Genomic DNA, 23,619 nt, shown 5'->3' on the forward strand with positions numbered 1-23,619 from the left:
CTATCCACTGAGCCAAACCGGTTTTGGCAGAAAATTTATTTTTTTAAATTGGTTTCACAGAGGAAGGGAGAGGGAGAGATAGAAACATCCATGATGAGAGAGAATCCATCGGCTGCCTCCTGCACGCCCCACACTGGGGATCGAGCCTGAAACCTGGGCATGTGCCCCCGGCTGGAATTGAATCTGGGACCCTTCAGTCTGCAGGCCGGAGCTCTATCCACTGAGCCAAACCGGCCAGGGCAGGTTGAGATTTCAAAGTCTGTTAACGGAAGCTCTTCAGACCCTTCCTGACTGCAGTGAAGGTCACCACTGAGGCTCATGGCTGTTCTCTGTCCCGCAAAGGGTCCCCATGGGAGGCAGTGAGTTCTCCCAGGATCTGACCAACGCGGGGCGTCGAGGTTCCTGGCAGAGACTGAGTACACGGGGCCAGGGCAGGCTGCGGGATGCCTGCGGCCTGTGTGGGGGACCCACGGGGACAGACAGCTGGGCTGAACTGCATCCTGAACAGGAGCAGGCCTGGGGGCCATCTGGTCACTGAATCTTCTGTGGGAGGTAGAACCAGGCTGTGAGGACGCCAACACCCCATCTGCCACACCTGCAGGCCACAGGGACCCAGCCTCTGGCCCCCAGCCCTGCCAGGGGTGCCTCCTCTTCCGGGGGTTCTGTCTACCTTCTTGTCCTGTCCTCTCTGCAGTGACCCGAACAGGGGCCCATTCCCTGGGAGATTGCTCCCTCCCTCCTTCCTCTCCTGCCAATGGAAAACACGGGTCTTGCAGAGGAAAGCCGTTCTGGGAAGAACAGGGAAATGAGGGCTTTCTAAAGGCTAACTTTAGCAGAAACCGGTGTGGCTCAGTGGATAGAGCCTCGGCCTGTGGACTGAGGGGTCCCAGGTTCGATTCCGGTCAAGGGCGTGTACCTTGGTTGTGGGCACATCCCCAGTGGGAATTGTGAAGGAGGCAGCTGATCGATGTTTCTCTCTCATCGATGTTTCTAGCTTTCTATCCCTCTTTTTTTTTTAAAATATATTTTATTGATTTTGTACAGAGAGGAAGGGAGAGAGAGAGTTAGAAACATCAATGAGAGAGTCATCGATCAGCTGCCTCTTGCACACCCCTTACTGAGGATATGCCCACAACCAAGGTATATGCCCTTGACCGGAATCGAACCCGGGACCTTTCAGTCCCCAAGCCAATGCTCTATCCATTGAGCCAAACCGGTTTTGGCTATCCCTCTCTCTTCCTCTCTGTATAAACTCAATAAAATATATTAAAGTAAATAAATAATAAATAAATAAAATAAAGGCTAACTTTATCCTAGTGACTTAGGTGGGGCCCTGCCCAGATGGCAGAAATGGAATCCTTGCCTCGCAGCAACCAAGGGCTGAGCCCACGGACTGAAGCCCCTATTGGGGGCAGGGACACCCCACTAGCCTGCCTTTCTGAACCCTGGGAGGCCACACGGAGGCCACGGCTGTTGCAGAGGAGCAGTGGCTGCTGCAGCATCTAGTGGATTCCACCCTGGCCTCCATGGAGGGCCCACAGGCCACTGTCCTCTGCCAAGGCAGGAGCCTGGGGCTCGGTGAACCCCGTGGCTGCTGCTTTGAGCTGGGGGGTCCAGACTCTGGGAAACTCCCAGACAGGGCGGGCCTCTGAGCGGCTCCCAGCTGTGGAAGGAGAAGCAGCCGTTTCTTATGAAGAGCAAGGGGGCCTGGACCACAGCCCCCGCTTCCTCTTCTGGGGAAAAACCACAGCTCAGCTGGGCTGCAGAATGCTGAAGCTGCCCCGGGGGCCTTCAGTGCTGAGCAAGGAGTCCCTGGGGCTCTGGAGGGGAAAAACGGGGGTGGGAGAGGAGGTTGGATGGTCTGGGGAAAGAGCAGACTTGGATTCCTTATCTTGTCCAGACGGAGGACTTGTGAGGATGAAAAGGGACTGTCTTAACTATTCCACCAGGGCAGCAGATGCCAACGGGGCTCTTGAGGGCAAACCGGGATGTAGGTTACCCTACTTACTACCGATTCCTAGCTGTGTGGGTATGGGCAATTACATAACCTCTCTGAACTGTTTTGCAAAAAAAAAAAAAAAGGCCAATATCCAGTGCTTGCCTCCCAGGGCTGTTGGGGCGGGGGGAGGGGGAGGGAAAGAGGAGGAAGTAAATGATGTGAAAGTTCCTAGAACAGCCCTTGGCATGGAGCAGGCTGCCCATGCTTCTCCTCTTCCCGTGAGGCAATGGGTCCCCTGTTCCTGGGGGTAAAAGCAAGGACCTGTCAGCTCTCCAGAGTGAGTTCCTGTGGTGGACAAGGTGTGTAGAGCTGAAGTCAAATTCCAGTCCTGCCGGGGCTGGTTTGGCTCAGTGGATAGAGTGTCGGCCTGCGGACTGAAAGGACCCAGGTTCGATTCCGGTCAAGGGCATGTACATTAGTTGCGGGCACATCCCCAGTGGGGGTGTGTGCAAGAGGCAGCTGATTGATGTTTCTCTCTCATTGAGGTTTCTAACTCTCTATCCCTCTCCCTTCCTCTCTGTGAAAAATCAATAATATATATATAAATCCCAGTCCTCCCAGTAAACTCCAGAGGGTGATGACGAGGGTGGGCCCGTGAACCGTTCTAGGCTGGAAGCCCCTGGTGGACTTGGCCCCTCCCCTCTTCCCACGTGGTGACCTTTACACCCACAGGGGGCCCTGCCCGGGGCCCAGCCTGGAGCGGCTTTGCGGTCACCATCTCTGTGGCTGCCAGAGGCCCCCGCTTTGGTCAGGGCAAGTCAGTGCGCTCGGTCCGCTTCGGTCTTCCTGCGATCACCCCGAGTGGATGAGTGCGGTTCTCCAGGGGATGGATCTGTGTTTCCTGTGCCTGCAAGGATTGAAGAGCCTGTTCCAGTTGTTAAAAAGCTGGGTGCTGGGCTTGGCACTGCCATTTGATCCCGGTCAAAGGTCTCCAGGCCTCGGATTCCTGCCGGAGGGTGGGGGTAAGCTGGCTCTGTCCTGGGGGGTGGGATGAAAGATGGAGGTGACAGTGCAGTGGGTAGTGCTGGCCGCTCAAAGCCTCTACTCTCCATCACTTGGGGCTCCCCCTGCACTGCCTCTACCCGTCTCCCCCTGGCCTGAGAGCCCCTAGAGGCAGAATGGACACCCCTTAAGGGACAGCAGTCTCCGCTGTCCAGGCAGATGAGGTCCTTCATACAGGAACGAGTGAGGTCAGAGCCGGGAAGTGACTCAACATCGGTGCCGTCAGCTCTGTGCAGGGGGCTGCCCCTGACCCCTCGAAGCCAGCACCGCTGTCGGTGGGAGGATATGACCTTCTGCCACATGTCCTTGGGCACCGCCCCCTCTGCAAGGCGGCCTCACACGGGGGACATTACCCCAGCGGCCTCGTCGGCCGGCGACTTTGCCCTCCATTTCCTTCCTTTCCTCACTCCAAGGAGGTTCTTCTGGCCATTTGCCAGGACTTGCTGGAAGGTTGGTTTCTTGAAAAATGTCAGCCGTGGGAGGCATCCGGAGTGCACAGCCCTCAGCAGACTCCCGTGCAGCCAGTTCTCCTCCGTCAAATGTGTCAAACTCAGGCCCCATGTGGCAGTCAGCAGGTGTGCAGCTCTAAGGGTGGTCCCTGAAGGTGGGTGCAGGGTGTACCCCAATACTGAGTCTCCGGGCAGAGGCCACAAGGCTCCAGGTCACTGGCCTTAACATCCTTGGTCCAATCAGGACCTCCCCAGCTTGACCCACTTGACTCTGGTCAGGAAGTGGGACACTGAGTTACCTACAGCTCAGAAACAGGATTTCTCCAAAAATGGGACACTGGAGCTCCGATAAGAGGTGCCAAATTCCACTTTAAGACGTTCTGGCCAACCAGCTATGAATAAAGGGTCTTGTAAGGTAAGGCCCCCTAATACCGAAGGACTGCACCAACATTTAACATATCTTACCAACAGGATGTCTGACCATTTTCTTGTTGTTCTCAAATTTGGGGGGTATTCTTCAGTGCTAACAATTCCATGGGCAAAAGCATGGCAACTTATTATTGTGCTCCTTTATATGTTTAACTCGGCAGATTGAGCATTTCCTGCATATCGGTGGGCCGTTTTTATGTCTTCTTCTTCTGAGAGCCTACTCACACCCTTTTTCCTACTGGCCTGTCCTCTTTCTTTCTTTTTAAAAAAATATATTTTATTGATTTTTCACAGAGAGGAAGAGAGAGGGATAGAGAGTTAAAACGTCGATGAGAGAGAATCATCGATCAGCTGCCTCCTGCACACCCCCGACTGGGGATGTGTCCGCAACCAAGGTCCATGCCCTTGACCGGAATCGAACCCGGGACCTTCCAGTTCACAGGCCCACGCTCTATCCACTGAGCCAATCCGGTTTCGGCGGTCTGTCTTTTCTTGATTTAGAGGTGCTCTTTGTATATTGCAGGTATGACTCTCCTTTGTCATAATTTTTTTTTCCTCTATTTTCTCGGTTTCTAATTTTTTTTTATGTCTTCTACGGAAAGTTTTACAGCGACCCATGCGTGTCTTTTCCTTCGGCTTCTGTGTTTCATGCGAGCTTCGAATTTCTCTCCCCGAGATGATTCAGCTGCCGCTTCAGAGGTTCTCAGAATCAGCAGCCACAAGGCTTGCAGCGGCAGCAAATCATGCTTATTCAAAAGAAAATGTTTACTTTAAAAATAAAACTGTCACCCCAAGCATTTATTGAAACATTAATAGATACGGGTAAAAATTATACACGGTATAACAAAAGTAACAGCTTTACATTCACAGATGGTCAGATGCTGACAGACCAGAAACAAGATCTCTGTACACGGAGGTTTGGCTGTTAGGAAAAGGCAAAGGTCGGCTTGAGGAAGGGTCGGTTCACAGGCTTTGGTGGAGCCATAATCCCCAGTTTTCTACCGATTCCTGCAGCCGCCTGAGGACCACGTGCTGTTGATGTTGGCCTGGGGATGCTGGAGGATTGAGTCTTAGGAGATACCTTTCTGCATGTGGTGGATCTCCTAAAACATGACAAAGAAAATGGAAATGTTATATAAAACCCCCCAAAAGTCTTTTTTTCTCTTAACCTGAAAGAGCTACATAACCCATGATTTTCTTTTTCTTTTCTTTTTTAAAAAAATACATTTTGTTGATTTTTTAGAGAGGAAGGGAGATAAGAGAGTTAGAAGCATCGATGAGTCATCGATCAGCTGCCTCTTGCACGCCTCCTACTGGGGATGTGCCCGCAACCAGGGTACATGCCCTTGACTGGAATCAAACCTGGGACCCCTCAATCCACAGGCTGACGCACTGAGCCAAACCGGTTTCGGCAATAACCCATGATTTTCTTTGGCCTTATGGTCTCTCTGCCTGTAACCCCCTGGGTAAGGTCAGTTTGATTTACAATTCAAGGACTCTGCTGTTCTCCAGACAAATTTATCTCCCTAAAATGTCAAGGACTGTTTCTGAATTCTGGGACTCGAGGCCAAATCATGTGCCTTCTCTTCACCTTCACCTTTCATAGCTGATAACCAGACTCCTCCCTTGGGACAACGGAGCCCAGATCTATTGTGATCATGTAAGAAAAGCATGGGTACCTTGTGTTTTGTTGTTGTTGTTATTGTTGTGTTTTTAAAAAATATATATATTTTATAGTTTTTTTTTGTTTTTTTTTTTTACAGAGAGGAAGAGAGAGGGATAAAGAGTTAGAAACATCGATGAGAGAGAATCATCCATCAGCTGCCTCTCGCAAATCCCCTACTGGGGATGTGCCCGCAACCAAGGTACATGCCCTTGACCGGAATCGAACCCGGGATCTTTCAGTCTGCAGGCTGACGCTCTATCCACTGAGCCACACCGGTCTCGGCACGGATACCTTGTTTTAAGGCCCCAGATGCCTGGACAATATGCTCTGGAATGGCACAGTCCAGAGAAAGGTGGCTGGGGGGATGGAGGTGTGGCAGGCAGGCAGGCAGGGCAGAGCAGGGCTGAGCCAAGCCTCTCCGGCCCAGCCCCAGCCAGGGGAAGGCTGCAGATGTGGTTCCCCGGGGAGGCCTGTGAGGGCTCGGGTCTGGCACGGCTGTCACCGCCACGTCGCCAGCAGCTCGCTGGATCGCCTGCGCTCCCAGATCTGTGTTCTTGTACCTCCCACTCACCGCCTTTACAGTCAAGGAAGAGGCAAGCCCTGGCCACAGCCAATTTCAAAGTCCCTCAAGCACCTCACTTCCCTGAAGACAATAGCTATTATTCTCTCCTCCCTCCCACCCCCAATAAAAGGTAAAATAAATAAGTAAATTAAAAAACCCCGCGGGGCCGTGTGTTTACAAGGATAACAGCCGGCAGCATTCTCTATAGAAGCCTTTTTCTTACACGAGTATTTCCTGCTGCTTTGTTACCAGGCTGAGTTCATGCCCGACACGGATTCCACAGCAGCAGCATCGGAGGGGCTGGCAAGTGGCCTCCCGCCTCTGAATCCGGGGCTACCGGTGTGTGGTAATTCTGGTGGGACTAGGGGAAGAGTGGTTTTTCAACATGGTGAAACTCTTGCTCCAGGGGCAGTCTGACCACAGAACTGGCAGAGATGTGCCAACCGGGCGGAGCGGCGGCCTGAATTTCCCTATGCACATTTCCTGCGGAGGTATGGAGTCCAGAGCAAAAACCCTGCTGTTTCTGTTGATTTACGGAATGAATCTGCCACCAGCAGCCTCCACCTCACGCAGCCCCATCCATTTGACTCCCACTTAGGGAGCTGGGCACACAATTTGGGAACGAAATGCCACCGCTGTGTGTTCTTCTCAAGTGGCAGAGTTCCGGTAGGGTGGAGAGTTAAGGACCCTGGCGGAGAGCCATGTTTGCTCTGCCATTGTGCAGGGACCTTCAACCAGGTGAGCAGTGGAACGGGAGGGAATCTTTCAGAGGCTCTGGGGAAATGAGGAGAATGAGGCCCAGACACAAAGAGGCCGTGACGAAGATAAAAGAAGGCAACAAAACGTACCGGTTTTGGGCTCCAGGGATATCAAAGAAGAATCCCATCAGAGACACACAGGCTAATTAAAAACCAGCCTCCAAACTGGGCCTGGCTTTGGAACTGACTGAGCTTTCTTACTTCTTATGAGATCAGGTTCTAGGCCACAGGGCAAAGGGCTTCACTCTTCTTCTTTTAAAAAAAAATATATATATTTTATTGATTTTTTTACAGAGGGACAGAGAGCTAGAAACATCGACCAGCTGCCTCCTGCACACCCCCTACCAGGGATGTGCCCGCAACCAAGGTACATACCCTTGACCGGAATGGAACCTGGGACCCTTCAGTCCACAAGCTGACGATCTATCCACTGAGCCAAACCAGTTTCGGCAAGTATTTCACTCTTATAGACCAAAGTTGTGAAAGCTAAATGACGGAGCCGATGATCACTTAAAATATGCTTTGTTTTGTCTGACAAGTAAAAATGAAACCACAACCATTGTTAAGGTCCTCCCAGGTAGAAGTGAAAATGCTCTGGGCCCTCGCTGGTTTGGTGCAATGGATAAAGCGTCGGCCTGAGAACGGAAAGGTCCTGGGTTCGATTCTGGTCAAGGGCAAGTACCTCAGCTGCAGACTCATCTCCAGCCCGGGCCCTGGTCAGGGCTCATGCAGGAGGCAACCAATTGATGTGTTTCTCTCACATCGATATTTCTTTCTATCTTTCCATCTCTTCCACTCTCTCTTTTAAAAAATATATGTTATTGATTTTTTACAGAGAGCAAGGGAGAGAGAGAGAGAGAGATTTAGAAAGAGAGATTTAGCAAGGGAGAGAGAGAGAGAATCATCGACCAGCTGCCTCTTGCACACCCCCGCACTGGGCACATGCCCTTGACCGGAATCGAACCCGGGACCCTTCATTCCGCAGGCTGACACACTATCCACTGAGCCAAACCGGTTTCGGCCCACTCTCTCTCTCTCTAAAAAAAAAAAAAAAAAAAGGGCCGAGACCGGTTTGGCTCATTGGATAAGAGCGCCAGCTTGGGGACTGAAAGGTCCCGGGTTCGATTCCGGTCAAGGGCATGTACCTTGGTTGTGGGCACATCCCCAGTAGGGGGTGTGCAAGAGGCAGCTGGTCGATGACTCTCTCTCTCATCGATGTTTCTAGCTCTCTATCTCTCTCCCTTCCTCTCTGTACAAAATCAATAAAATATATTTAAAAAAAAAAAAAAAAAAGAAAGAAAGTGACACGACTTACATTACGGCAAATTCAGAGGAAAAATAATACAGGTTAATATTGTTATTATTTAGAAAAAAATATAGAATTAAAATTAAAAAAAAAAAAAAAATAAAAAAAAGGAAAAATATACTTAGGTTAGGATTAAAAAAAAAAAAAAAAAGCTCTGGGCAAGTGTGGGCGAGCCACGTCCAGGCCGGTACAACCTTGCGGAAGCCTCCCACAGGCCAGGCCTTGGTTTCCTCATCAGACGCCCCCGGGGGCTGGCCCACACGCCTTTTAAGGACTCTGACTCCGTGTGGGCTCCTGAGGAAACGAGGATTTCCCAAAACGAAGGGACACATGAAGAAAATAAAATGTCCCCACTGAGGAACAGCTGCTGGTCACTTGCGCATGAAAAACCGCAAAATTGAACTAACGCTTACTAATGCTTTTAATTTCTATATCCTGGCAGAATAATTAGCCCAGGCAAGATGTTTGTTTAGAGACTTAATGAGAAAGTGACAATTCGGTTACATTTGCCTTCCCCTTTCTTCCCTCAAAAAAAAAAATAAATTTTTTTTTTTATTACCCAGAAGGAAGAGAGTTACAAAAAACTGCCAAAGAAAAACAACAGCTTCCAAAAAAATTTTTAAAAAAAATATATTTTATTGATTTTTTTACAGAGAGGAAGAGAGAGGGTAGAGAGTTAGAAACATCGCCGGGACTGGTTTGGCTCAATGGATAGAGCGTCGGCTTGGGGACTGAAGGGACCCGGGTTCGATTCCGGTCAAGGGCATGTACCTTGGTTGCGGGCATATCCCCAGTGGGGGGTATGTAGGAGGCAGCTGATCGATGACTCTCTCTCATCGATGTTTCTAGCTCTCTATCTCTCTCCCTTCCTCTCTGTACAAAATCAATAAAATATATTTAAAAAAAAAAAAAAAAGAGAGAGTTAGAAACATCGATGCCCTTGACCAGAATCTCCGCAGGCCAACGCTCTATCCACTGAGCCACACCAGTTTCGGCAGCTTCCAGAAATTTACCGAGGGCTTCTTTCCCTTTCCTACCATCCAGACTGAGGGGATGGTCAGGACCCTGCCAGAACTTACTCTCCTGGTGAGAATGGACAGTGTCCTTGCAGGAGACAGGGAGGGGGCTGTGCGAAGCAGTGCGATTAGGAAGAAATAAGAACGCTGCCCAGATCATCACCCAGCACCTGACAATACCACCTGTGTTCCCCCTTGGTGTGCTGACAGCGCCCAGAGCAGATGGGTCCCAGCCCGGGGGCAGGCGCCTGTGGGGAAGGGAGGATGGAGGCCATTCGCGCAGTCTCTCGTAGCCCGGCTTGCCTGACCTTTGGATTTTCCTGCTGTGGACTCTTCCCTGCTGCCCTGCAGACTGGGAGGCTGGCTTTGCCAGAATGAATGGCAGGGAGTGTGCAGGGCCTCCAGATGGAGGCTGCGGCGATGTAAGTGGTAGAGCAAGTACCGACAGAATCATAAAAGTAAGGAGGAGCCGAAACCGGTTTGGCTCAGTGGTAGAGCGTCGGCCTGCGGACTGAAGGGTCCCGGGTTCGATTCCGGTCAAGGGCATGTATCTTGGTTGCGGGCACATCCCCAGTAGGGGGTGTGCAAGAGGCAGCTGATGGATGTTTCTCTCTCATCGATGTTTCTGACTCGCTGTCCTTCTCTCTTCCTCTCTATAAAAAGTCAATAAAATATATTAAAAAAAAAAAAAGTAAGGAGGAAACAAAGGCTTCTGTTCATTCATCCAGTCTATGATTTGTAGTCTTTTAGGTGGAAAAGACTCTTAAGAAGAGCAATTATAAAAAATTTTTTTTTTCTAAGTTCAAGTCAAAATTGGAGTTTTTGCCAATTAGAAAGTTTTAGTGATAATCGACTTAGGAGTAGATTATTTTTAAAAACTAAAGCAGCGCAGCTGGCATGGCTCAGTGGTTAAGTGTTGACCTATGAACCAGGACGTTGCGGTTGGATTCCCAGTCAGGGCACATGCCCCAGTTTCGGGCTTGATCCCCAGTGCGGGGCGTGCAGGAGGCAGCTGATCGATGATTCTCTCTCATCACTGATGTTTCTATATGTCTCTCTCCCTCTCCCTTCCTCTCTGAAATCAATGAAAGTGTTAAAAAATAAAGAAAGAAAATGAAAGCTAAGGCGAACGTTGGATCAAGCAGCATTTAACAATGGCTTGTTTTACCAAATGCTTCAAAGGAAAGCAAAGCAGCTGCGCTTTCGTACTCCCCCGCCCCCCCCCCGCCCCCCCGCCCCCCCCCCCCCCCCCCCCCCCGATGCCCTGGGTTGCAGAACTTACCCTTTTGTCTTGAAATCACCGAAACCAGTTTTTCTCCTTTTAGGCCTTTGGCAGGCTGGCATCCTTTTCCTCTTTCTCTCGTTTTTGGTTTTATTTGCAAAGTAGCGAGAAGATACAGGTGTCTCCTCGTCGCCCTCCTCCGAGTCATTCCTCGCGGCGCCTCTGCTGCTGGCCGGGCTCGTCTGCGGGGAGCCGTCCTCACCTGCAAACGGACAGCGCGGACCTTTACCGGCGATGCCTGCTGGGCCGGCGTCGTTTCTCTAACCGGACATGCACAACACACACCGCGCAGCTGACACCTACCTGCTTTCCCGGTGTCTTCTTGCCACGTGGGTTTGACAATTCTGCAGGAGCTAAACATTTCTTTTTCTTTAATTTCACAAAAGCCCCAAAGCGCTCAGTGGCAATTTATTTTTTTTAAAGGCAGAGGATAAGAATTTATTTTTTAAAAATTAGTGAGCCTGGCCAGTGTTGCTCAGTGGTTGGGCACCAACCTATGTACCAGGAGGTCACAGTTCGATTCCCGGTCGCGGCATATGTTCGGGTTGCAAGCTCGATCCCTAATGTGGGCCGTGTAGGAGGCAGCTGATTAATGATCCTCTCTCATCATTGATGTTTCTTTCTCCCCCTTTCCTTTCCTCTCTGAAATCAATAAAAATATATATTTAAAAAAAAAAATCTGTGATACTCTTTAACTCAACTGGAGACCTCAGGTTTAGCTCCTACTCTATGTTATGACCTATACCTGATACTATTTGGGCAGTTAATCCTGTTAAGCTCTTTTAAAAGTTTGCTGTGCTATATAAAAGATAAATTTTATTTATCAACTTACATATGCTGAAAACATAACCCAGTATAAGAGAAGCATAAACTATGCTCTGTACCTCACTTCTGAACAACAGTTCCTTAGTAACTGAAACTCCCAGGCCATATTTTCCTCTTCAAAGACAAAAACACCTCTTTGTTTTGGGGGACACTTCGCATCCCATGTAGCAAATGGGTAACACAAAGAAGCACACAAAGAGATGGTAACTTCCACAGGTATGGGCACCCCAACACACGGAAAGAACATGAAACCCCCAAGGACAAATGCATTCCTCCGTTTTCTGAAGGACGGTGTTTCCTGGCTGGTTTGGTTCACCCTCAGGCTACCTCGCTGCCTGGTAAAAAGGACAGGATGGACCTTGTCCCTCCAACACTGGTTCCCACAGAAAGGCCCAGCTGTGGGATTTGGGGATATGAAAAGGCCTCACCCATTTCCACCTGTAAAATGGGCGTTGTGCCGAAACCGATTTGGCTCAGTGGATAGAGCGTCAGTCTGCGGACTGAAGGGTCCCAGGTTCGATTCCGGTCAAGGACATGTACCTAGATTGTGGGCAACATCCCCTGTGGGGGGTGTGCAAGAGGCAGCCGATCGATGTTTCTCTCTCATCGATGTTTCTAACTCTCTATCCCTCTCCCTTCCTCTCTGTGAAAAATCAATAAAATATATTAATAAAATAAAATGGGCGTTGTGAGGACTGAGCAATACAGAACAAAGCTCTTGGCACAGTGCCTGTCCCTCAATAGTGGCAGCAATTACCACCAGGCTGTCTCATGTGGGAAAAACCCTTCCAAACAAGTTACTGTAGTAAACAAACATGAAGTTCCCACAGAGGGACTGCCACTATTGTCCAAGCAAGGCCTTTAATGGGGTAATGATGATGCTGAGGAATGTATGAAAACCTTATTCTGCGGCATTTTGTTAATGAATGAAAAACAATCAGGAACAGACAGAACTTGAAACACATGCTCACTCCTTTCTCCGCCTGTTGACTTTTCCATTAGCCTGGAAAAGAAACCCCTACCGAGATCCCTTACAGAAACGGGAAAGACATTGAACTTGGCCTGCCTGCCGTGTCTTATCACATGGCAGCATGTTGGAGGAGGCCATAAGACTTCTGCACGTGTCCCGTCTCCTGCATCTTCCTTTGCTCTCCGTTTCCTCTTAGCCCTAGGTGACCAGACGTCCCGATTTTTAACAATTTGTCCTGCGGCGTTTTTAAAAAAGGTCCCAATTTTTCTTTAAAAAAAAGATAAAAATCGGCACCTTTTTTAAAACGCCGCAGGACAAATTGTTAAAAATCGGGACTGTCCCGCCAAAAGCGGGACGTCTGGTCACTATCTTAGCCAGTGCTTTCTATGGCTCAGTAGTGATGGGGTTCCTAATTGGAGATGCTTTGTGACAGGCCTGATGTAACCTTTGGCAACACCTGCTAGTGATGCACCGACTCGGGCAGATTCTTTCAATAGCTGACAATAAGATCATCTAACGCTACAATTCCATGCTTATTTTCCCAAAGTATTTAAACTCCACTCCTCCATTTTATCTGCAGACACGCTTTTCAGACAACATGTTCCTTCCTCAGATAAGGAAACTGAAGCAGCACAAGGTTATGTGTGGCTGCCAAGGACCACAGAGCGAGATGGTGGCAGGCTGGGAGCTGCACTAGCCCAGTGGTCGGCAAACTTATTAGCCCACAGAGCCAACTATCAATGGCACAACGGCTGAAATTTCTTTGCAGAGCCACATTTTTTAAACTTAAACTTCTTCTGATGCCACTTCTTCCAAATAGACTCGCCCAGGCCGTGGTATTTTGTGGAAGAGCCACACTCAAGGGGCCAAAGAGCCGCATGTGGCTGGAGAGCCGCAGTTTGCTGACCACGGCGACATGCCATGAGTTCCCCAGGTATTTGCCTGAACAGAACCAGCAAGCTCTGGGCTCAAGCTTTGGGTCCTAGGAGCGTGTTTGGCAGTTGGCATCCCGCACGGGGCCTAAGCATCAGTGTCCTGTAAGAGGTGCCTGGCACACCACTGAACGGTGCCCTGGGCACTTGAGCATCAGGGTGACAAGGTGTCCGAAGCATGAACACACCCGGAAACCACGGAGACTTAATCCGGTGAGATGCACCGCTTAACATGAAGGCAGGCTTTCAGAAAACACGCATTTGGCTGAATACTGAACCTGGTAGTGTCCACTCAGAGTACTTCTGTAATACTGCAATCACTTCTGCACCGTATTTTTCCAGTTTATCTTCGGTGACACCATCGATTTGAAGCAAAACCTCGGGATCGGAAGATAACGATTCTGCGCATGAACATAAAAGCAGGAATTTAAATGACCACCAACAGAAAACCCGCTGGGTTTGTGCTCATCCACCCATTCAGCACATGCTTGGTAAGTGCCAACCAAATGCAGAGCACTGGGCACGTGGGCCAATTTTCTGCCAGGCGGTTGGTGCCAACAGAGGCAGCAGGCAGGCCCAGGGGGCAGGAGCCCATCATCCAATTCCAGCAGCAAAGGTGCGTTAGGTCAGGGCTGAGAGGGAGGGAGAGCCAAGGACACGGGGTAACCAGGGTAACCGGAGAGGAACTGTGCGCCGTGCCTCAGAGTTTGAGCAGGCTTTGCTATCTTCTCACAACAAAGGTTATTTAGGAGAATGACCACATTCATGTTTCCGGCTCCGACTTCTCCCCTGTGCTCCAGACTTGTATATCCAACTCAAAAAGACCGTAACTGAATATATATATATTTCAGAGAGGAAAGGAGAGGCAGAGAGAGAAACATCAATGATGACAGAATCATTGATCAGTTGCCTCCTGCATACCCCCTATTAGGGATCAAGCCCTCAATCCTGGCATATGTCCTTGACCAGAATCGAACCCAGGACCCTTCAGTCCACAAGCCAACACGCTATCCACTGAGCCAAACCAGCCAGGGCCCGTAACTGAATTCTTACACGCCCCCAACCCACACTCATTCTTCTTCCTTCCTGTCTTTCTGTCCGTGGGGTGAAGCGGGTCATCTGATTTTAACAAGTAGGCTGTTGAGTCCTCTGCACACAGATGGTACATCGGCCTCATAGCCGGGCAAGCCTGTCATTTTAAAGATCACTCTAGAAAATCACTGTGGAAAATGGACTGTAAGGGGAAGAGCAGAAACTAGGAGCCCAGAGGGAGGCCCTGAGAAGCAGGCGAGGATGTCGAGAATTAGGATGTGGCAGCGGAGATGAAGAGGAGATGGATCTGGATGCATTTGGGAGGCCGGTCTGTAGGAGTCATTGATGCACTGGCTACGGGGAGTGAGGGAGTAATAATTCCTACGTAGACTTCAGCAAAGGGTGGATTTCAAATCTTCAATTTTCACATCATTTCTATGTTTAGAGGAAAAGGAACAGACCTTTGGGACGGACTAGAAGGTTTATGGAGGGCGTTGGTGGGAGAGGAAGTGGGAAAGGCAAGTAGAAATGCAGATCCTTGATAGACTTTGTACTTTATCTGGAGAGCTGTTGGCGTTTTAACAGAGGTTTTTTTTTTTGTTTTTTTTTAAAACATATTTTATTGCAGGCACATCCCGGTAGGGGGTGTGCAGGAGGCAGCTGATCAATGTTTCTCTCTCATCAATGTTTCTAACTCTCTATCTCTCTCCCTTCTCTCTGTAAAAAAATCAATAAAATACATATTTAAAATATATATATATATATATATATATATATATATATACACACACACACATACATAATTTGGAAGTCAGGCTTTGAATGTGAATTTTTCCTAGTACCTAAATCAACTCACTTTAATTTTATGCATTTTTCATGTACAAGCAGAAAAAGTCAAAATGATTTTCAACAAAAAGCGCTGTGTTCCGGTTTAATTAGCAGGATTTTTCTTTCTCAATAGCTCATAAAATAGCAGTGTCTTAAAGTAGATGGCGTCTTAGAGTTGATGAAGTACCACAATGACCTACGGTGCTAGGAACGGGGATGGAGGAGAGAGAAGGTGATGATGATGGGTCTTTCGGAAGGTAACGCACACTACTAGTTAGTCACCGATGTAACACCTTATTTTCCAAGGGCTTTACCATTAGAATTCTGGTTGAGCTATCTGGAGCTTTGGCAATAACTCAGGGCATTTATTAACCGAAGACACAGAAGAGTGCTTGATCCGGATTCAAAGGAGCATAACACATCGTTTCTTTTCATGAGGAACTTGGCTCCTCATTGCAGAGACATCATTATAATAACACAGCTAGGTCTCATAAAGGCAGGCACAAACGGACGCATAATCATAAGGAACATCTGGTATGAGAGACTGCAATTATCCATAGTCTAACATCCAGCATGGGGAGAAAGTGTCTCAAGAATAAGTTCAAATGGCTTCTCTGGGCTTTCATTTGGAGATTAAATAAGAGTGATACAAAAGCCCAAGATACATTTATGCACTTAGCAAGTTCCTTAGCAAGGCTAACCTTGGGCCTATTAATTGATGCCACGGAGCAGAAGGCTCACGCACGCCTACCTGCAAGCTTCTTGAGGGTGACCGTGTTGAAGATATTGAAGTAATGGACGCCAAAGACTTTCCCCAGAGATTTGCACACTTCTGTGAGTTCTCCGAGACACTTCCTAACCACCTCTTCCCGCTGGGAAACCTTCGTCTCTAAGGCTTTTTGTTTCTTGATACGGCTGGAATTTTCTGTCTCCATGAAGTCAACCTGTGAGTGAGAAGAGAGAGAAAGGAATCATAGGAGTGAGTGTGTGTGTATGTGTGTGTGTGCGCACTTGCATCAACATAGGGGGTTTATTTAATGCTTCATTGCATTTTTTTTGGGGGGGGGATACTTCTTTTATGCCAAGTGGATAGTAAGCCCTTTGGGAACAGGGGCTGTGCGTTCTCCATCTTTGTACCCCCAGTGCCTAGTACAGAATTACTCCTTCTTTTTCTTTTCTTTTTTTTTCTTTTTTTAAAATATTTTATTGATTTTTCACAGAGAGGGATAGAGAGTTAGAAACATCAATGAGTGAGAATCATCGATCAGCTGCCTTCTGCACACCCCCCACTGGGGATGTGCCTGCAACCAAGGTACATGCCCTTGACCGGAATCGAACCTGGGACCTTGCAGTCCAACGCTCTATCCATTGAGCCAAACCGGTTTCGGCCAGAATTACTTCTTGACAAATGTCAGTTTAGTAAATACGTGGTGATTTAGTGATCTGATAATCCAGGGGTCTTCAAACTACGACCCTCGGGCCACATGCGGCCCGCAGAGGAGTCTGATCCGGCCCGCCAGGTTTTTTGGGCAGTGAGCGCAGCCGAGGTGTTACAGTAGGAATTAGTAGTTCATATAGTCCGGCCCTCCAGCTCTCTGAGGGACCGTGATCTGGCCCCCACTTTAAAAAGTTTGAGGACCCCTGTTAATCCATTAAGTTCACTTTGATAGTTATTGTATTACTTGGTTCCACTTTAAGGTCTCTTTGCAAATTAAGAGGAACACAATATGTTCATATAAGATAGTAGAAATAAGTTCAGTACCCACAAGCTTTGGAAAAGAGAGTTTAATTTGGAAAAGAGAGTTTTAATTTGCAGTAATATATTTCTGTCTACTCACTGAAATAATAAAATGATATTATAAAAATAAAATCAACATTTCAAATGCCGTACCTTTAAATACCCATTCAGTAAAGCTTGCGCTTTACTTCCAAGCATCACATAGGCAATGGGTTGGTCGTTGGCATTGATAAATAAGTCTTCATCCAAGATCTTGTCGAGTATCAGCTTTTTAAAAAGCCTTTCAGCATTGTGCCGTGAATATGAAGACCCCTTTCCAAATATCCCCGACTGAATTTTTGCACTCTTACTCCCTGGTGAGAAGGGAAAAAAAGATTGGTAAATGTAGGCACACCGTAACGTTCTAATAGAGGTCATTTGTGGGCAGGTCTGGTTAAATGGAATGCATCATTACCCTGACAAGATATAAATTATTAAAACTTACCTTAAAATAAAAAACAAGAAAATGCTTACATACCTACACTAATAAAAGAGAAAAATGGTAATTGACGGTACCTTCACTACACCCACAGCCAATCAGAGCGAGTATGCAAATTAACCCAACAAAGATTATGTTTAATTTGCATATGCTGAGGGAGGGAGGGAGGAGTGAAGACTGAAGACAGCATAGAAGGAAGAGGGAGGGAAAGCATGGCCATGGTGAGTGGCGGTGGCAGGAGGGAAAGTGTGGGGGGTGGGGGTGAGGGAGGTGGCTGGAGGGAAGCCTGTGGGAAGCTCTGTTTTTGCAGGAATCTTCCTGCAACGGGCACCTAGTGATTATATAAAAATGTTAAATTACACGTACAATATGATAAATATGTGATTGTGAGCAAACACATTAAAATATCAGCAGTTTTTTCTGGGGTTATTTGTATTCTTTCCAGTTTTCTACATATTGCAATATAGTGATCACGTATAACTCTTATAATAAGTTGTTTTACCTGCAATCCTTTGTTCCCCTGAAAAAGGTCCAAACTAGGAGAAGGCAAGAACCCTGAAAGGGAAGAATTGGCACAGACGCTGCTTTGGCCTGAGGAAAGAGCCGGTCCAGAGGAAAAAGCTGAGAATCTGAGCAAATCCTCCTCTTACTCCAATCCAGGCTATTGACTTTTTTTTTTTTTTTAAATGAAGGAACCTCTTAATTGTTTATATATTTAATTAATGTGCTATCTGGGAAAAAGAGACTATATAGTACAGAATGTTGCTTTTATAATTAAAAGCAACATTCCTTGGTCCCACCCTCCCCTCCCACTTCCCTTCTTTAAGGGATTTACTTTCTTTTTATTTTTTATTTTTATTTTTTAATATATTTTATTGATTTTTTTTTACAGAGAGGAAAGGAGAGAGATAGAGAGCTAGAAACGTTGATGAGAGAGAAACATCGACCAGCTGCCTCCTGCACACCCCCAACTGGGGATGTGTCCGCAACCAAGGTACATGCCCTTGACTGGATTCAAACCTGGGACCTTTCAGTCCGCAGACCGACACTCTACCACTGAGCCAAACCGGTTTCGGCAAGGGATTTACTTTCTAAACAGCTTTTGTTTTCAGCTCTTGTGGTTACCTCCACCGGAACCCTAACCCTTGCTGTCATTCCTCCAGCCCAGGGGCGGGGAACATCTGGTCTGATCTGTATCAGGCACACAGAGTCCTTGGGTCTGGCCCTGCCAAGGCATGAGGGTGAGTTAATTAAATGTTTGCCCAAATAGAGCAGGCTACTTTTTAAGCTGATCATTTTGAATGGCCCTCAAATGATGTTGTAAATATCCAAATGGCCCTTGGCAGAAAAAGGGTCCACCCGACCCCTGCTCTAGCAGGCCACCACCTGACATTGACCTGATGAACCCCCAACTACGAAAGAGAGGCTTCATCTCATTTATGCCACCCCCTTCACTTTATCCTGCCCCCAATTTTGCTATAATACTGGTTCATCTATTTAATATTTCTGTACCTTTATTTTTTTATTTTTAATATATTTTATTGATTTTTTTACAGAGAGGAAGGGAGAGAGATAGAGAGCTAGTAACGTCGATGAGAGAGAAACATCAACCAGCTGCCTCCTGCACACCCCCTACCGCGGATGTGCCCGCAACCAACGTACATGCCCCTGACCGGAATCGAACCCCGGACCTTTCAGTCCGCAGACCGACGCTCTACCACTAAGCCAAACCGGTTTCGGCAATATTTCTGTAACTTTAGATAGAATTTTCGACCCTCTCTCCCCTCTATCTAAATTAGCATCTCAAACCTTCTGTGTACTCCTTCTTTCATTTTTATTTATTTATGTACTCTTATATCAAGATGAACATATACATCCTGTCCTGTTCTCTAACCATATTTAAGCCTATATGTTGATGCCAAGTGTTGTAGCTAATCAACAGTTAATAAGTTTCCTTCCCCACTTGGCATGCTGTGCCTCTTGTGTAATCCGAAGGAGGATGTTTACGGCATTCAGGCAAATGGATTATTTTTTTTTGGTAGATTTTATCAATTACTCAAAATCATGTGACAATTTCCTTTGTTTTACATATAATCTTAGGTCTCCTGTGTAATTTTCCCCCTCAAGTTTCTAAGCCCCCTTTTCCCTTTTTTTTTTTTTTTTAAATCAGTCTTTATTGTTCATATTATTACAAAGGTTCCTCATTTCTTCCCCCCTCCACCAGGTTCCCACCCCACCCTCCGCCCCCTCCCCACCCCCCATTGTCCTCATCCATAGGTGCACAGTTTATGTTCAGTCTCTTCCTCCCTCCCTTTCCCCGATAGTAAATCCCTTTTCAGATAGTAAATCAGTTACTTAGCATTTTCTTATATCAATAATACCTCCACATGCCCAATGATTCACTTCACACAAAAGACATTTCCAAATAGGTCAACCAGCCTCATCCAGGCCCCACCCAAGGCACTCACAGATCAACACCCCAGCGCTATACTAACTCAACACATCCAGATCTAAGCCTTCATCACTTGATTCAGCAGACCCTCAAGTTCCCGCAAAAGTTTCCAGCCATGTCTGAGAGGCAGCCGTGGGCAGGGACAGGCGAGGAGTGAGCTGTTTCGGGCCTGGCTGCTCCGGGCCTGGCCTCTGTTGCTCTGGTTCGTTCCACAACCAGCTGCTCCGGGTCTGGTCACTGCCGCTCCCTACCTAGTTGCCCTTTTCCCTTTTTGGTTGAGAAGGAACATTTGTGTTTTTTACTGCCATCAATTAAATATTTCATTTCTACCCTGGCCAGTGCTGCTAAGTGGTTAGAATGTTGGCCCCGCACACCAAAAGGTTGCAGGGTCAAGGGCGTGTACCAGGATTGCAGGTTCGATCCCTGGCCTCGGCTGGGGCACATGTAGGAGGCAACCAATCGATGTGTCTCCTTCACATTGATGTTTCTCTTTCTTTCTTACCCTCTCCCCACTCTCTCTCTCTCTCTCTCTCTCTCTCTCTCTCTCTCTAAAAAAAAAAAAAAAAAAAAAAAGACCTAGCTGGTTTGGCTCAGTGGATAGAGTGTCAGCATGCAGACTGAAGGGTCCCAGGTTCGATTCCAGACAAGGGCACATGCCCAGGTTATGGACTCAATCCCCAGTGGAGGGGCATGCAGGAGGCAGCCAATCAATGATTCCCTTTCATCATTGATGCTTCTCTCTCCCTTTCCCTTCCTCTCTGAAATAAAGAAAAAATATATTAAAAAAAATAAATATCTGCAGGTGAAGATTAAAATAAATGAATGAATATATTTTAAAAAGCCCAGCCAGTGTGGTTCAGTGGTTGCGCACTGTTCTATGAACTAGAAGGTCAAAGCTCAGTGAGCACACTGGTCAGCACACTGCCCAGGTTGCAGGGGGTCCCGTGCACTGACAAGCCGGTTTGAATCCAGATTGTGGGCTCGATCCCCAGTCCAGGTTGCATACAGGAGACAGTGATCAATGTTTCTCTCTTTCTCCCTTCCTCTCTAAAACTCAATTTTAAAAACACACACCATAAAGTGTTTCTTTCTGGAAAAACAAGTCAGCATAATTCATAAAAACCGATTTTCTTTTGTTAGTCGAAAAAGGTTTTATCCTGAAGCCCTTCACTTCTATAAGAAAACAGACAAGAGAATTCTTTAGATGTTCAACATCAATTGATATAATGCAAAATTTTTAAAAAATATATTTTATTGATTTTTTACAGAGAGGAAGAGAGAGGAATAGAGAGTCAGAAACATTGATGACAGAGAAATATCGATCAGCTGTCTCTTGCACACCCCCTATTGGAGATGTGCCCGCAACCAAGGTCCATGCCCTTGACCGGAATTCAGTCTGCAGGCCGACGCTCTATCCACTGAGCCACACCAGTTTCGGCGATATAACGCAAACTAAGAAAACAGATCACTTACCCAAGAAAATGTCAACCAGCATATTCATGGTGAATCTCCCACAGGGACCGACATGTTTTCTGTTTCCCATTCCTTGAGATGAACTATGTTCTTGGACAAATCTTACAATATTTTTCACATCATCAGTCACATCTCGTGTCTTATAATCCTATGAATAAAAAGAGATTACTTTCTATGATAATTAAGATGAGACCTAGATTGCTAGGGTTTACTAACTATTATAGTAATGTCATAAATCAACCCTTTCCACACCAAAATCTAAGTAAGTTTTGCATGTTCATTCTTTCCCAAGTTCTTATATTAACCTTGTGTCTAGAACAGTTAGCACTCTATCTATTTTATTACTGCTTCGCAGACATATACATCTTGTCTTTCAATGACCTGACAGTACTCTCCAGGTAAGAATATTCTTAGAAAACAAAAATACCCTTCAGAACCCCTGGAACAGTGGCCCGTTATGTACTGGCTGGTGACTTCCGAGATGAAAAACATGCACATTGATGAGTTCCCCATCTCTTTTGGGTCTTTGATGCCACAGTCTATCTTCTTTATTACCTCCTGTCAGTCCCCTTTCTCATCTTCCCCTTGGCTGACTCCAAACACTGCCTATTTTCCAAAGCCCCCATTACCATATGCTCTCTCCGCTGGTTCTCCAAACGAGCAATCTAACCACCTGCGTGTCTCCTAAGCTGTGTCCTGCTTCTGCTCTGTGCCTCTGCACATGCAACTCCGCCTTTATATATATATATATTTTATTGATTTTTTTACAGAGAGGAAGAGAGAGGGATAGAGAGTTAGAAACATCGATGAGAGAGAATCAGCCATCAGCTGCCTCTTGCACACCCCCCTACCGGGGATGTGCCCGCAACCAAGGTACGTGCCCTTGACCGGAATCGAACCCGAGACCCTTCAGTCCGCAGGTCGACACTCTGTACGCTGAGCCACACCGGTTTTGGCTGTTTGCACTTCCAATACATGGCCACAAACCTCAACTGGACGCTTAACACTGCCAGGTCATTTCCATGCATCCTTAGTCCGCCACTCGTGCGTTCTCTTAGAACGGCAGTCGGCAAACTGCAGTCCGTGAGGCTATACCGCCTGCTTTTGTAAATCGAATTTTACTGGAACACAGCCATGGACAATCAATGCATTTGTCTGCTTCCGGCTAAAAATAGCAGAGCCGAGCACTAGTTGTGACAGAGGCCGTGAGTCTAAGGCCCAAAGGCTTAAAATATTTACTCTCTGGCCTTTTAAGATAAAGTTTACTGACCCCTGCCTTAGATGACTGCTTTACTCTCTCCTTTCTGTTCAGTCCCTTGTCTTGTCCTGTCAGCTGACGACCCTGCTTCCTACTTGAGAAAGCTGAAGCAACCAGGAAAGATTTCACAAACTTCCTCCGTTGCAGCTCTGTCAGCACCTGCCGCATTTTCTTGTCCTTCCGCCTGTTATAGCTGAACTACCCGAGCTCCTGTCTGAAGCCAATCTCTCTCCTTACACTCTAGATCCCATCCCCTCTGCCTACTCAAGAACATTGCTTCAGCTCTGACTGGTTTGGCTCAGCGGATAGAGCGTCGGCCTGCAGACTCAAGGGTCCCGGGTTCGATTCCGGTCAAGGGCATGTACCTTGGTTGCGGGCACATCCCCAGTGGGGGGGGTGTGCAATAGGCAGCTGATCGATGTTTCTCTCTCACTGATGTTTCTAACTCTCTATCCCTTCCCCTTCCTCTCGGTAAAAAAAAAAAAAAAAAAAAAAAAAAAAAATTCAATAAAATATATTTAAAAAGAAAAAAAAAAATTGCTTCATTAATTCTCTCCCATTCTTATACACCAAATTGTCATCCTCTGGAGGCAAATTCCTATCCGCACTCAAAGGTCTATTTCTCCCGTCTTTTCTGGACTCCATTTCCCATTCCAGTTACTGTTTCATTTCTCTGTTCGTCTTTCAAACAAAACTGGAAAGCGTCTTATATATTATTCACTGCCTCCAATTTTGCGCCACCCTACTGAAACTAGTCAGGTCACGGTCACCGTGGTTTCTGCAGGGCCAATGGTTAAGTCTAAAGTCCTAATCTAGCTGAAACCAGATTGGATCAGTGGATAAGAGCATTGGTCTGCAGACTGGAGGGTCCCAGGTTCGATTCCGGTCAAGGGCATGTACATTGCTTGCGGGCACATCCCCGGTGGGGGGTGTGCAGGAGGCAGCTGATCAGATGATTCTCTCTCATTGATGTTTCTAACACTCTATCCCTCTCCCTTTCTCTCTGTAAAAAAAATCAATTAAAAATATATTTAAAAAAAAAAAAAAAAAAAGTCCTAATCCAATGGTGAATTCTCAGTTCTAACTGCACTTGGTTTAGCAGCAGCATCGATCACTACTTAAGCACTCCGCCCTGGAATACTTAGTTTCTTTGGTTTCCCTCTT

The 23,619-nt window shown here is 47.1% G+C and overlaps 1 protein-coding gene across 1 annotated transcript in view; it reads right to left on the reverse strand.

Moving 5' to 3' along the window:
• Window positions 1–4,658: 4,658 nt before the first annotated feature.
• Window positions 4,659–23,619, reverse strand: part of BLM (BLM RecQ like helicase) — a 69,133-nt gene continuing 50,172 nt past the window's right edge. Inside the window, exons 17-22 of the mRNA XM_084869030.1 lie at window positions 21,198–21,345; window positions 16,948–17,147; window positions 15,808–16,000; window positions 13,475–13,597; window positions 10,470–10,671; window positions 4,659–4,982 (exon numbers count right to left, since the gene is read on the reverse strand). Coding sequence (XP_084725156.1) covers window positions 4,805–4,982; window positions 10,470–10,671; window positions 13,475–13,597; window positions 15,808–16,000; window positions 16,948–17,147; window positions 21,198–21,345 — 1,044 coding nt within the window. The 3' untranslated portion in view covers window positions 4,659–4,804. The remainder of the gene's footprint in view (window positions 4,983–10,469; window positions 10,672–13,474; window positions 13,598–15,807; window positions 16,001–16,947; window positions 17,148–21,197; window positions 21,346–23,619) is intronic.

This window comes from Pipistrellus hanaki (assembly GCF_964339955.1).
Source record: "Pipistrellus hanaki genome assembly, chromosome: 21".
Lineage (NCBI taxonomy): Eukaryota > Metazoa > Chordata > Mammalia > Chiroptera > Vespertilionidae > Pipistrellus > Pipistrellus hanaki.